Here is a 16,093-nt window from a genome sequence, read left to right as displayed (position 1 = left end):
GCACGTAAAGTGCCCTCCACCACACACCGTTGGGTGGCTTGCGGAGTATCAATGTAGATGAAGATGTAGATGTATTTAACCTGTCTCATAGATCCTGCACATCACGCAGAATAGTGTTGTTACGGCTGGATTTCCCAAGGATATTCCTAGTTCTCAGGGAATCTCGTCTACTATGGGGGCCTTGTTTCAACTAAGATCTTTCAAGACCATTCTTCACACAGTATGGTATCTCGTATCTTATCTTCACCTATGCTCTGTTATATTTTTGTAACACTGCCTTCATGTTTACTTCTGTTGTATAGCCCTTATATATAATCCTTCACCTTTTCACTTTCCCTTCTTTACTTAATATTGGTTTTCCCTCTAAACTTTTGATATTCATACAGTTTCTTTTCTTTTCTCCAAAAATTTCCTTAATTTAGCTATAGGCAGGATCTATCTTTCTCCTAGTTGTATGTGCTTCTATATTCTCTTTTGTCCTCTATCCATTTCTGATCAGCCATTTAGCATTTCCTGTCAATCTCATTTTCTAGACATCCACATTTCCTTTTGCTTGTGTCATTTGGTGCATTTCTCTATTTTCTCCATTCATCAGTTAAATTCATTATCTCCTGTGACATCCAAAGCCCTCATCGTCTTGCATTTTTTATCCTCTGCCGCCTTCACTATTTCATCTCTCACAGCTAACTACTCTTCTTCTAGTGTATTCCTTTCGCACATTTCCGTCAACTGTTGCCTAATGGTCCCTCTGAAACTCCTCAGAAAGTCTGGTTGTTTCAAATTATCCAGGTCCCATCTCCTTAATTTCCTGCTTTCTTGCAATTTCCTCAGTTTTGATCTGCAGTCCATAAGCAATAAATTGTGATCAGTCCACACCTGCCCCTGGAAATGACTTACACTTTAAAATCTCCTTCCTTAAAATAATATAGTTTTTCAATTAAACTATAATCAGCCCCTCTTTGTTTTTATCCCTCAGAAAATTTCATTTCACTTATCAGGTCTATTTTACAACTTGGCAGAGAAACCTAAGAAGTTTTAGTCTTATATTAAATCAGGATTTAAGGTCTCTGTCTAGACACTGAGACCATAATGGCATCAAAATTGAGGCCAACATAGAGAAGCCAGAAATACTAAGCATCTTTTTTCAAAACTCTTTCACCGAGGAAAATGTAGTTCCTCCTTTGAATCACTGCACAAATGTCAAAACATATGACCATGGGCTAGAAAAACAACTGAAATCACTCCACAGAGGAAAAGCCACTAGAATAGGATACAATACGTTTCTACATAGAGAATGCAAAAGAAGGCTCCTCTTCTAGCAGCAGTGCACTAGAAGCTGCTGGAGGATTGATACACATTACTCATGATAGAAAAAGTGCACAGGTCGTTTTTATTTAAAAGAAGAGTCATCGAACAGACACGCTGCTTTTACTCTGTTTAAGAATATTTTAAATTTATGAAGTGTGCTATATAAATACTTAATGCATAAAGTATTTTATTGTAACCTTAAATAACTTTGCCTAGAAACTGTACTTAAAAGGATGCTTTTTTAGGCAACCAGAACAATAAATACAATACAAAAACACAATACTGTTGCCCTATATCTCTGATGTCACTCTGTTATAGAATTTTGGAACCTGTATTATGCTCTCATATTATGGCATGTATGGGGACTGAAAATCTCCTCTGTAGGAATGGGTTCCAGAAGCAACAATCATGTGAAACCTAGCTCACTTGTTTTTTTCATGAAATCCAGGCAGTAGTATACACCAGGATCCAGGCTGATACCGAGTTCCTTGACTTCCGGAAGGCATTAAATACTGTCCCACACTGCCACCTAATGAACACAATAAGAGCACACTTATATCAGATCAGATGTGTGACTGGATTCAAGAGTTTCTAGCAAACAGGGCATAGCATGTCATTCCCAATGGATAGAGGTCTTCTGACATCAAAGTAACTTTCGGCATATCCCAAATGAATATTGTTAGACTTTTAACAATGTACATAAATTACCTATTGGATAACAAAAGAAGTTCCACGAGCCTTGTTGTGGATTATGCTGTTGTATAAACAGAAGGCTCAAACCAGAAAATTGTGTCAAAATTCAGGAACTCCAGCATTGGATTTGCGCTTGGTGCAGGGACTGGTAATTGACCCTCAACATAAACAAATGTAATGCATTGCACAAAAATAGGCAGAAAGATCCATTACTGTTAACATTAAACAATTATAGAACAATCACTGGGAGCAGTCATGAACCCATTTCACATCTGGGATGACTCTCCTTGTGACACACACAGAGTGAATGCTGGATTATTCAATGGCAGCCAAGCTGTTAAGTGGCTCAAGATATGCCTTATATTGGAGTTCTGAACCAGCAATAATCTTACCTCTGTGTATACCCATAACTTTATGGTCAAGAAATAATTTCCTAAACAGAACAGATAGTTATTTTAACTAACTTCCCAAAAAGTCTTCTGCCAATGCTTCAGTCATCTTCCAAACCTCAAACTTGACCTTAGGTGAAGGGTCACATTGAATGTTGGCAGTATTTGGGCAGACCACAGCACTGAACCAATCAGAGGATGCTTGAGATGCACCACACAGTACCACCACTGAAAGCCTTAAGCTACATGGTTCCACTGCCAGCATGACCTGAAGCTGTGAGCAGAGAGAAACCAACTCAACTTGAGTCTGAATACACCATTCTCACAAGGATCCCCTTGGGCATGAGATAATAAGCTCAATATTTAATAAGGTTCAATTGAAAGTGCTGTGTTAACAATTATGACAGGAAAAATATTAGCTGCTAATGACTCACCATGTGCATTACGAAGGTGACAGAAAATGAGTCTCTGGAAGGAGCAAAGATCAACCTTCTATGGAACATATGTATTACACTTCACAAAATGGACATTGTCGACAATAAAAAAATGTTCAAAACAAATAATTAACTTGTACCATGAACCATGTATGAAAAATGACATGCCATTGTGATCCCAAACGTTCGCACCATCAAGACTGAAGGTGAACTCCTTGGGAGTTACAAATTGTGTGGGACATTCAGCCAGATATCCACTCTTACAGAATGTATATAGGATCATATTGGTATAAGGTGGTGATGAGAACTGATGGAATGTGATGGCACAATGCGAAACAGTTTGTTGTAGAGCTTTACGTGAAACTGGCTATCGTTTAAGGCATAATTGCAGATAGTGTGATAATATGTTTTATAGGCATGGAAAAAACCAATGTCCACAGATTCAATTTGTCCAGTGGTTCCAGGTGGTATGAACTGCAATGTCACACACTTTTCAGGACGGACAGTTTGCTCTAAAGGAGTATAATGTTTATTCACATACCAGGAATCAAGCAAGTTACTGTGACCAGCTATTGGGCAAAAGCAGTGCCCGTACCATAGTTGTGGTTCTCTTACACCCATTTTCCAACTCTTGCTTGCTGTGACGTAAATATTCCCTCCTGCCCTTGCATGATCATGCACATGAGAAAGAACGGGAGGGGGCAGAGCACGTCCAACTCCTCACAGCACAATAAATAACCTTCCAGTCAATTTAGCTTACAGGTTAACAGTCAGCATAATTGTATACAAATATGTTAAGGCATTGATGGTAACTCATTTAATACAACTCTCTTAGTACATCTAATTTCCAGGATTCCTATCTTATGTATTCCCTATTCATATTCCAATTTGTCAGGGATGAAAACAAGTTTCTTGCTGAATGATGGGGTAAGTTTGTTTATCTCATCTATAAATTTTTAGGCAAATTCTGCAGTTTGCCGTGGATCACCAAGTTGACACTTTGTTTTGAAGTTATCTTACATCTTCGAATTCTCTAGTACTGTTTGAAGTAATGCAACCATCCACTGCTTCTCCTGAAATCACTTTAATCTATGTTGTGTGCTATTTGATGTGCATAATGCAGTAGGTCACTATCATGCACATACTATAAACTGTATCAAGCATTCTTGAAATGGGCAAACACTAGTTTTTGTAAAAAGTGCACCTTACCCTCCCTTGAATATCCATAGTTTTTCTTATGCAGTATAAGGTTGTAATAACACATTCCACATCATTACAAACTGTTGTATTCATGATCTATGGAACAAGTACTAATCTAATCTAATCTAATTCCTATGGACTTACCTAAAATTTGTTCATAACTGTTTTATTACTATGCTGTGTATGATCTTCCATGTACGTAATTATATTTAGTACCCACTCTATAGAAGACAATTTTTCTTCACTATGTTTCACTGGAAACAGGATCTGTCACCATGGACGATGAACTACATGACTCGACACCTGTTGCACTTTCACTTGTAAAGTATGTATACTCATCATTGTATTCCTCATATACACTGACCACACAATTGAGCGAATATCACACAACATATTCCACTGACTCATTTTGCGAAAATGCTAATATTTCATCTGCCACTTTTTGCTCACTCTGCAAAACTCCTTGGATTCCTTTCTGATGAAATGTCAACTTTGGCAACTGTTGCTGTAAATATAATGCAATGTTTGCTTTGTTTATCTTTGCAACTGCTCTGCTTTGTATCAGCACCACTAGAACTGTAGTACTGTTGTGACTTGCTTGTCGACTCAGCTAGGCTATGTAGCCTCATCCTGTGCTCACCATTGGATCTACATCTACATCTACATCTACATTTATACTCCACAAGCCACCCAACGGTGTGTGGCGGAGGGCACTTTACGTGCCACTGTCATTACCTCCCTTTCCTGTTCCAGTCGCATATGGTTCGCGGGAAGAACGAGTGCTGGAAAGCCTCCATGCGCACTCGAATCTCTCTAATTTTACATTCGTGATCTCCTCGGGAGGTATAAGTAGGGGGAAGCAATATATTCGATACCTCATCCAGAAACGAACCCTCTCGAAACCTGGACAGCAAGTTACACCGCGATCAGAGCGCCTCTCTTGCAGAGTCTACCACTTGGGTTTGCTAAACATCTCTGTAATGCTATCACGAACCCTGTGACGAAACGCGCCACTCTTCTTTGGATCTTCTCTATCTCCTCTGTCAACCCAACCTGGTACGGATCCCACACTGATGAGCAACACTCAAGTATAGGCCGAACGAGTGTTTTGTAAGCCACCTCCTTTGTTGATGGACTACATTCTCTAAGGACTCTCCCAATGAATCTCAACCTGGCACCTGCCTTACCAACATTTATGATCATTCCACTTCAAATCGTTCCGTACATATACTCCCAGATATTTTACAGAAGTAACTGCTACCAGTGTTTGTTCTGCTATCATAATAATCATACAATAAAGGATCCTTCTTTCTATGTATTCGCAATACATTACATTTGTCTATGTTAAGGGTCAGTTGCCACTCCCTGCACCAAGTACCTATCCGCTGCAGATCTTCCTGCATTTCGCTGCAACTTTCTAATGCTGCAACTTCCCTGTATACTACAGCATCATCCGCGACAAGCCGCATGGAACTTCCGACACTATCTACTAGGTCATTTATACATATTGTGAAAAGCAATGGTCCCATAACACTACCCTGTGGCATGCCAGAGGTTACTTTAATGTCTGTAGACGTCTCTCCATTGAGAACAACATGCTGTGTTCTGTTTGCTAAACACTCTTCAATACAGCCACACAGCTGGTCTGATATGCCGTAGGCTCTTACTTTGTTTATCAGGCGACAGTGTGGAACTGTATCAAACGCCTTCTCGAAGTCAAGGAAAATGGCATCTACCTGGGAGCCTGTATCTAATATTTTCTGGGTCTCAAGAACAAATAAAGCGAGTTGGGTCTCACACGATCGCTGTTTCCAGAATCCATGTTGATTCCAACAGAGTAGATTCTGGGTTTTCAGAAATGATATGATACGCGAACAAAAAACATGCTCTAAAATTCTACAACAGATCGATGTCAGAGATATAGGCCTATAGTTTTGCGCATCTGCTCGACGACCCTTCTTGAAAACTGGGGCTACCTGTGCTCCTTTCCAATCATTTGGAACCTTCTGTTCCTCTAGAGATTTGCAGTCCACGGCTGTTAGAAGGGAGCAAGTTCTTTTGCGTACTCTATGTAGAATTGAATTGGTATCCCATCAGGTCCTGTGGACTTTCCTCTGTTGAGTGATTTCAGTTGCTTTTCTATTCCTTGGACACTTATTATGATGTCAGCCGTTTTCTCGTTCATGCAAGGATTTAGAGAAGGAACTGCAGCACGATCTTCCTCTGTGAAACAGCTTTGGAAAAAGGTATTTAGTATTTCAGCTTTACGCGTGTCATCCTGTTTCAATGCCATCATCATCCCAGAGTGTCTGGATATGCCGTTTTGGTCCACTTACTGATTTAACGTAAGACCAGAACTTCCTAGGAGTTTCTGTCAAGTCGGTACATAGAATTTTACTTTCAAATTCAATGAAGGCTTCACGCATAGCCATCCTTATGCTAACTTTGACATCGTTTAGCTTCTGTTTCTCTGAGAGGTTTTGGCTGTGTTTAAACTTGCAGTGAAGCTCTCTTTGCTTTCGCAGTAGTTTCCTAACTTTGTTGTTGAACCACGGTGGGTTTTTCCCATTCCTCACAGTTTTACTCAGCATGTACCTGTCTAAAATGCATTTTACGATTGCCTTGAACTTTTTCCGTAAACACTCAACATTGTCAGTGTTGGAACAGAAATTTTCGTTTTGATATGTTAGGTAGTCTGAAATCTGCCTCCTATTACTCTTGCTAAACAGATAAACCTTCCTCCCTTTTTTTATATTCCTTTTTACTTCCATATTCAGGGATGCTGCAATGGCCTTATGATCACTGATTCCCTGTTCTGCGCGAAAAGTTCGGGCTGCTGAGTCGGGAGGTCGGTAAAAGGAGCCAATTATTAACCTAGCTCGGTTGTTGAGTGTAACCTCCACATATAATAATTCACAGGAATTATTCACTTCTACTTCACAACAGGATAAACTACTACTAACAGCGACAAACACGCCACCACCGGTTGCATGCAATCTATCCTTTCTAAACACCGTCTGCACCTTTGTAAAAATTTTGGCAGAATTTATCTCTGGCTTCAGCCAGCTTTCCGTATCTATAACGATTTCAGCTTCGGTGCTTTCTATCAGCACTTGAAGTTCCGGTACTTTACCAATGCAGCTTCGACAGTTTACAATTACAATACCGATTGCTGCTTTGTCTCCGCATGTCCTGACTTTACCCCGCACCCTTTGAGGCTGTTGCCCTTTCTGTGCTTGCCTGAGGCCATCTAACCTAAAAATAACCAGTCCACTCCACACAACCCCTGCTCCCCGTGTAGCCGACTGCTGGGTGTAGTGGACTCCTGACCTATCCAGCGGAACCCGAAACCCCACAACCCTATGGCGCAAGTCGAGGAATCTGCAGGCCACACGGTCGCAGAACTGTCTCAGCCTGTGATTCAGACCCTCCACTCGGCTCTGTACCAAAGGTCCGCAGTCAGTCCTGTCGATGATGCTGCAGATGGTGAGCTCTGCTTTCATCCCGCTAGTGAGACTGGCAGTCTTCACCAAATCAGATAGCCATCAGAAGCCAGAGAGGATTTCCTCCGATCCATAGCGACACACATCATTGGTGCCGACATGAGTGACCACCTGCAGATGGATGCACCCAGGACCCTTTCCACATCTGGAATGACACTCCCCCCGGTATGCACAAAGAGTGCACATTGGTTTTCTTCCCCTGCCTTGCAGCCATATCCCTAAGGGGCCCCATTACACGCCTGATGTTGGAGCTCCCAACTACCAGTAAGCCCACCCTCTGCGACCGCCCGGATCTTGCAGACTGAGGGGCAACCTCTGGAACAGGACAAGCAGCCATGTCTGGCCGAAGATCAGTATCAGCCGGAGACAGAGCCTGAAACCTGTTCGTCAGACGAACTGGAGAGGCCTTCCGTTCAGCCCTCCGGAATGTCTTTTGCCCCCTACCACACCTCGAGATGACCTCCCACTCTACCATGGGTGAGGGGTCTGCCTCAATGTGGGCAGTATCCCGGTTAACCACAGCCGTAGCCCGATCGGGGAATGAGTAGGATGAGCTGGCCGTCCCCGACAAACCCATGTCTGGACCCCCACAGGCAACAGCCTCAAGCTGTGTGACGGAAGCAAACATTGCCTGAAGCTGGGAGCGAAGGGATGGCAACTCAGCCCCCATCCGAACACAGCAGTCGCAGTCCCTATCCATGTTAAATACTGTTTTGCAAAGAACGTCTGAACTGATCTACAGAGAGCACAAACAATTCAACACAAAATTTAAACAGTTATTAAAATAAAAGGTTGCCTAGTAAATGCAGTAATGCTGCTACTTGCGCACTGCTGACACACTGCTCGGCGGCAGAAGGAGACAATGTGATTCTACACTATTCAGGTACTAAAATGCGATGCTACAACTTTCAAATACTACAATATGCCCAAAATTTGTGAATTAAACTATGCAAGTACCCAAAAACACGCAAAGAAATTAAGACTTAAACTATGTAACAAATAAGTGAGCTATGAGTGTAGGACTTGCTGCTCAAGTCCCACACCCCATTGCATGGTAGACAATATATGGAGTGTCAAATGCTCTAAACATCATTGGCCTTTAGCAACCCCACACTCCAGCAGTTCCTTGTCAGTCTCTATCCATATTACAACTTTCCATTGGAACTTCTTATGAACTAAAGCAGCTCAGTTCATTGCTGCCACTAAACAAGTTCACATTTAAAAAAATGATTCTAAGTAATTTTTCAGGTGATAACACTTACCTCAATAAAAAGCTCACCCATACTTTTGGACCAATTATAATCAGTGTCATTTTTCCATAAAAAGAGTGTCTTTAAGTAGTAGCTTGCAATTCCTTTCCAATTTTGGACATCTCTTAGTTTCTAGAAAATGGAAAGAAAAGTCCATCAGCTTATTTCTCCATTACCAGATATGATAAATAAGTTAAACAAAAAATGAAGCACTGTATAAGAGAAAAAATGTTTTTAAAATAATCTAAAAATTGAATTATAAAATAAGATTTTGCAGTATGATAGATTATCAGTACTCCATCACTTACTTGCTGTGACTAGACAGTGAACTGTACATGACACTTTTTTTGCATTTTTTCATATATTTACCTCACAAAAAACACTAAATTTTAGTAATACCAAGATACGATTTTTTGCAAATTGCTTACAGTCATTCATCAGCAAACAGACATTTGGAAGTTAACACAGACTAAACTGAGAACACTAAACATTCAAGGACTGGTTGGAGGACAAGCGAGTGAATTGGGAAAGAAACTTGCAGTAGACATCTTTCCTCTATATACTTCCAAAAACTGATTTGAAATCTTCATTTCTACTTACTGTAAGTATCCGTATTAATACAAGTGTGTGTTTCTTACTAGGATAATTGGCAAATGATGTCAGATTGTTAATAAAGAGTTACTTCTCAACTGTGTAAATGATACTTAAATGTAAGAAAGACTGAAAGTATTACATGAATCACACTCCACTCGTAGTGGTCACATTAGCACATGTAATGATGAAAATCCAAGGTGTCCAGTTGCTGAAAATCCAAGGTGTCCAGTTGAGTTGATAACTTAAGCTACAGACAATAGTAGGTATGAGGTTGCTGAGCACATAAATGCAATGTAATGAAAATTTCAACTATCTAACATATGCAAAAACATTTGAATATGAGAAAGGTTCTGGCAAGATGACTATAGACAAACAGGCCAAAGTAAACTGTGACCACATGCCAAAGAATTTACTTATGTTCAAGGGGATTCCAACTGATTTTTGAAGTACTTTCAGTATGAGAGCAAGGGACAATCAAAGCCCTTGATTTACCTCATAAAATACTCTAAAGAAAGCCATGTTGATTATATTAGCTGGAAAGTCACAGCTAATTATTATGGTAGTCAAACTGCAGAAGTGTTCAATACCTTTCTCCTGCAGTGTGTGAAGCGAGTTGGAATTCTTTTCAGAGACAGTTTTAAGCTACCAAAATTTCAAAACATTACACACACTGCTGCAGAGTGAAATATTCATTCCAGATAACAGTGCTACATAGTGATTTTTTATTTGATGCATTTCAGAGTAAGCCTACATTTGCAGAGAACATTTTTTTGTCCCTTCAAGCTAAAACTGTCGAAATTCCTACTTCATCTACCTGTTCTCTACATTTTGTCTATTCTTATCCTTAAAAAAACTTATTTTGCCCCATTTTAGAGATTACACAATGTGCTATTGTACTATCAGTTATGGAAGGTGTAGGAAATATCAAAACAAGCAGCAAAAACTTTTTCCATGTGATCATGTTTGCCACATAACCACTGTGAAAATCAACACAAATCATCCTCAAATATTTGAAAAAGTAGTTCAATAGGGAGAAAATGTCATAATGTGAAAGATCACTGCCAAAATGAATTTCTACTTAGGAGAACCCAAGAAATCTCAGAGGACAAGTAGAAAGTTTGTCATCCTGCCACATAGATCACAATATCAATGAAATTTGCTTTCTGTTATGTGAAAGCATGTTGCACAATAATCCATCACAAATAGCAACTTGATCTGTGGAATAGACATCTACATCTACATCTACATATTTAGTCCTCTAGCCACCAAGCAGTGTGCAGCGGAGGGCACAATTCGCGTCAACGTCAGATTTCCCCCCCTCTTTTCCACTCGCGGATCGCGTGAGGGAAAAATGACTGTCTGAACACCTCAGTACGAGCTCTTATTTCCCTTATCTTTGAATGGTACATCATTGCATGATTTGAAAGTTGGTGGTAATAATATATGCTCTACATCCTCGGTGAATGTTGGATTTCAGAATTTAGTGAGCAGCCCCTTCTGTTTAGTGCCCCATCTATCTGCAAGTGTGTCCCACTTCAAACTTTCTATGAGATTTGTAATGCTCTCGTGATAGCTAAATGTTAAAGTCATGAATCTTGCCACTCTTCTTTGGACCTTCTCAATCTCTTGAATCAGTCCCAACTGGTAAGCTTCCCGTACTTATTCAGACTTTCAGAAGCAGTCGTGTATGTTTCTTTCATGTAGTATAAGTGGAATACTACATTTCCATAAAATTCTTTTCTTTGGACAGTCTATCATCACCGGAAATTCATTCAAAGTTTGTGAATATTTGTAATGAGACTTCAGCTCTATTCAACAATTTAAAAAATTGGCTGTTTGATGCAAACTATAACTACACACAAAATCAACATATTGTGCACTACAGGATTGAATGTAGAGGCTGAAAGCTAATGACACTGCTCCATAAAGGGTGAAGTTAAATTTATCTTCCTCCTACGTATATCTCGCGAAGAGACCATGAGGATAAAATCAGAGAGATTAGAGCCCACACAGAAGCATACTGACAATCCTTGTTTCCACGAACAATAGGAGACTGGAATAGAAGGGAGATACCGATAGAGGTACTCAGGGTACCCTCCGCCACACACTGTCAGGTGGCTTGCGGAGTATGGATGTAGATGTAGAAGAGGCTAAAGTCAGTGTTTTCTATTATGTAACAGGCGAAACAGCACTGCAAATACAATTCAAGTTTTCTGGATGAACAGTCTAATGAAGAGGTTATGGGAATACTGGATGAGCATTTTCCAGGTCATTCAGAATCTTCTCATGGAAAAATGTTGGACAAAATAAGTTGGCTAAGACAGGCATTGCATTGTAAAGAAATGCATTTTTTACATAAAAATGCAATAACCAACTATCAGAAAGAGAAGTTTTTGCCTTGCCCTCATAAGTATGTTATAAATGAGTTAATGACCCAAAAGAAGACTATATCAAGAAATAAACAGAATTATATTAATAAAACAATACTTTAGAAAATCCAGAATGGAATAATGACAATACTCTGAAAAGGATAGATTGTTATTCACCATATAGTGTAGACACTGAGTTGTGGACAGGCACAAGAGACTACTAAACAAGTAAGCTTTCGCCAAAAGGCGTTCTTCTGAAATAGAGACACACACACACACACACACACATACACACACACACACACACACACACACACACACACACACAGATATATCACATTCACACAAAAACAACTCTCTCTCTCTCTCTCTCTCTCTCTCTCTCTCTCTCTCTCACACACACACACACACACACACACAGTGTTTCTGGCTGCCGAGACCAGACTGCAAGCAACTGCGCATGGTGGCAGAAGCAATCTATGCGGTGGGGGTAAGGATGAGGCTGGTGGGAGAGGGGGAGAGATAGCAGAGCAGGTGTCAGGGATGGTAAAGTGCTGCTTGCAGGAGCATACAGGGACATCGAGGAGAGTGAGTAGGGCAGCTATGTGCTGGTGGGACGTTAGACAGGGGGGGTGGGGGGGAGGTGGAGGGGGGGGGGGGGAGGGCGTTGAAGTAGAAAGCCTATGTGTGCATTGGTGGAATAGTAGGCTTGGAGTGGGAACAGGGAAGGAGATACCTCTTCTCCATCTACAAAATTCTCCTGCTCTGCAATCCCAAATTCCTGTATCCCTTTCTCACATTGAATGAGAGCAACATGCTCAATGCCACTTCAAAAAACTCTTCAACCTGTGCATCTCCTACTCCCATCTTGGAACATGACTATCCACCACCTCTGCAATAGCCTCCAAACCTTCCCCACATCCCCTAACAGTTGACAAATCTGCCTCACAGACTTATTACATTTACCACACCATCAAAAACTTCCTCCCAACACTATGGAAAATCCATAATCTAAACACATCTGAAATACAATCATGAACCTTTTCTCCAACAATTTTAAGTCCGACAGGTGTATCAGTCCCTTCCAAAGGCCTTACCTTTCACTCCACTCCCAAATTTAATGATGCTTGACTTGTTAAAGACCTTCACTCCTTCTCATGGTCCCTAAGATGGAAACACTTTGTTTACTGCTCCATCCAGCCACAATACCACCCCCCCCCCCCCCCCCACCTCCCTGTGCTTTCCAGAATTTTTTAACTTTGAACCTTGCCTCACCATCATTCCCCAAATCCATCAGCATGCAAGCTAAACTTAAAACCACAAAAATAATTGCAATCCACTACCAAAAAACTGATCTTGACTTTATAATCCCACCTGCTGACAAAGGCTCCCCACTGTTGTTTTGAACAAAGAGGATTACTCAGTGCAAGGACCCTGCCATCTATCAGATTCATCCACCTACAAACTCTATCACAGTGACCTTGTCCAGAAATCCAAAAGACCTCCAATCTCTTCTCAAATCCTTAGGCCAATCCTAGAACCTCAGCTCTCAGGGCACTCCATTGTGGCCAGTTTTGTGCTCCCATTGAAAGAATCTCTGCTCTCATAGACCAACACCTTCAGCCTATTACCCGCAATCTATCCTCCTACATAAAAGACTCCAATCATTTCCTCCACCAACTCATCTCTGTTCCTGTTGCTGTACAACATGGTGCCCTGCTCATCACTACTGATGCCAACTCCCTTTACACTAACATCCCTAATGTCCATGGCCTTACTACAACTGAAGACTACATTTCCCAAAGAACAACAGATTCCAAATCTACAACCTCCTTTCTGGTCAACATGACCAATTATATCCTCACCCACAAGTCCTTCATCTCTGAAGGCATTACCTATAAACAAATGTGTGGTACGGCAATGTGCTCTTATATGGCACCATCTTCTGCCAAGCTACTTGTGGGGCTTCTAGCGGAATACTTACTAACCACCCAGAAGCCCAAACCCCTCACCTGGTTCAGATTCACTGGTGACATCTTTTTGATCTTGACTAAGGATGACTACACCTTATCCACATTCATCCAGAACCTCAATGCCTTCTCCCCCAGTCACTTCACCTGGTCCTCCTTTTTCAATGTTGACTTCCATTTCAAAGATTGCTACACCAGTACCTCAGTGTGTATCAGACCTAAAAACCACAAGCAATACCTCCACTTCGACAACTGCCACTCATCCCACACCAAGAAGACCCTTCCATACAGCCCAACCACCCATGGCCGCTGCATCTGCAGTGACAAGCAGTCCCTCTTGAAACATACCAAGGGCCTCACCGACGTCTTCACAGACTGAAAATAAGCCTCCCAACCTCATACAGAAACATATCTCCCTGCCTGATCTCGCCAGTAATCCACTACCTCCCAAAGTCCCCCACCATCTGGCCACAAAGGAGCATTTCCCTCACGACTCGGTACCATCCAGGACTGGAGCAACTGGATCACATTCTCTCCAGTGGTTTTGACTACTTCTTTTCATGCCCTGAAATGTGGAATTTTCTACCCAATATCCTTCCCACTCCTCTGACAGTACTATTCCACCACCCACCAAACATACACAATATCTACATCCATCCCTAATCCACCTCTGCTCCCAGTCGCTTATCTCACAGCTCACATCCCTGTAATAGACCTAGATGTGAGACCTGTCCCAGACATCACCCCAACACCACCTATTCCAGTCTGGTCACAAGCATCACCTATCCCACCAAAGACAAGGCTACCTATGAAAGTAGTCATGTGATGTACAAGCTAAGATGCAAATACTGCGCTGCACTCTACAACAGAAACACAACCATCAAGCTATATGTTCACATGAACGGCCACTGACTAACTGTGGCCAAGAAACAGCTGAAACACACAGTTGCTGAGCATGCTGCGTTAGTCACTCTCCTTCACTGCCCATCCCCTCCCTGGTCCCACACCAGCACTGCACACCCTTCTTGTCCATTAATGCACCCACAATCTCTTTACTTCTCTTCTTTTCTGTTCCCTCCCCCATGACTTAAGTCCTGCCTGAACTTAGCTGCCCTACCCTCTCTCTGTATGCTCCCACACGCAGCACTTTACTATCCCCCACCCCTATCCTGCTATCCCTCCCAAAACCATCCACCTCTTCCTTATTCCCACCACTCAGATTGATTCTTCCCATCATGCGCAGTTGCTCGCAGTCTGCCCTTGGTGGCCAGACAGTGGTCATGCGTGTGTGAGTTGTGTTTGCATGAATGTGTGTGTGTGTGTGTGTGTGTGTGTGTGTGTGTTTTGCTTATTTCAGAAGAAGGCCTTTGAGCCAAAAGCTTACTTGTTTTAAACATATTTTTGTTGTGCTTGTCTGCGACTCGACACCTCAACCCTACGGTGAGAAGTAACTTATCCTTTTCACAATATTCTCATAAAAAAAAAAAAAAAACTTTAAAATTCACGCCGGCCAGATTGGCTGAGCAGTTCTAGGCACTACAGTCTGGAACCGTGTGACTGCTACGGCTGCAGGTTTGAATCCTGCCTCGTGCATGGATGTGTGTGACACCATTAGGTTAGTTAGGTTTAAGTAGTTCTAACTTCTAGGGGACTGATGACCTCAGAAGTAAAGTCCCATAGTGCTCAAAGCCATTCGATTTTTTAAAATTCACAGGCTTTCTAAACAACTCTCATATGTTGTTCTTACTGTGGTGGTGTTGATTCAAAGACTGTTCTGATGAATCTCCACTATGCTAGTCTATTCTGTGCAAACATCTTCATCTCTGCTTAACCATGGCAACTTACATCCATTTGAACCTGCCTGCGGTATCTGAGCTTGGGTCACCATAAACAACTTTAAACCCCCCCCCTCAAACTTCTATTATGAAAGTGATGATTCCTCAATGCCTCAGGATGTGTCCTACAGTCAATTCCTTCTTTTAGTCAAATTGTGCCACATATTTCTTTTCTCCCAATATGCTTCTGTTCATAAATTAGTTGATGTAACCATGTAATCTTCAGCATGTTTGTGTAGCAGCACATTTCAAATGCTTCTGTTCTCTTCCTGTCCAAACATTTTAAGCTAATCATCCACATTCTGCTTCCATACAATGCTACACTCCACACACATACTTTCAGAACAACTTCGTAACATTTAGATCTATATTCAATGTTGACAATTTTCGCTTTTAGAGATATGCTTGACTTGTTACTGCCAGTTTGCATTTTGTATCCTCCATACTTCAACTATCACCAGTTATTTTGCTGCTCAAATAGTGAAATTCCTAAATTATTGTTAGTGTCTCATTTCCTCATGTAATTACCTCAGTATCATCTGGTTTAA

General features: G+C 41.3%; 1 protein-coding gene across 2 annotated transcripts in view; it reads right to left on the bottom strand.

Moving 5' to 3' along the window:
- The window catches only part of LOC126475382 (cyclic GMP-AMP synthase-like receptor), a 259,124-nt gene that overhangs the window by 79,239 nt on the left and 163,792 nt on the right, over window positions 1–16,093 (bottom strand). For both annotated transcript variants that reach the window (XM_050103207.1, XM_050103208.1), the window contains one exon: window positions 8,790–8,909. In XM_050103207.1, coding sequence (XP_049959164.1) covers window positions 8,790–8,909 — 120 coding nt within the window. The remainder of the gene's footprint in view (window positions 1–8,789; window positions 8,910–16,093) is intronic.

Source organism: Schistocerca serialis, chromosome 4, assembly GCF_023864345.2.
Source record: "Schistocerca serialis cubense isolate TAMUIC-IGC-003099 chromosome 4, iqSchSeri2.2, whole genome shotgun sequence".
Classification (NCBI taxonomy): Eukaryota; Metazoa; Arthropoda; class Insecta; order Orthoptera; family Acrididae; genus Schistocerca; species Schistocerca serialis.
Note: the sequence above shows the minus strand (reverse complement) of the source record. Positions and strands in the feature narration are given on the sequence as shown.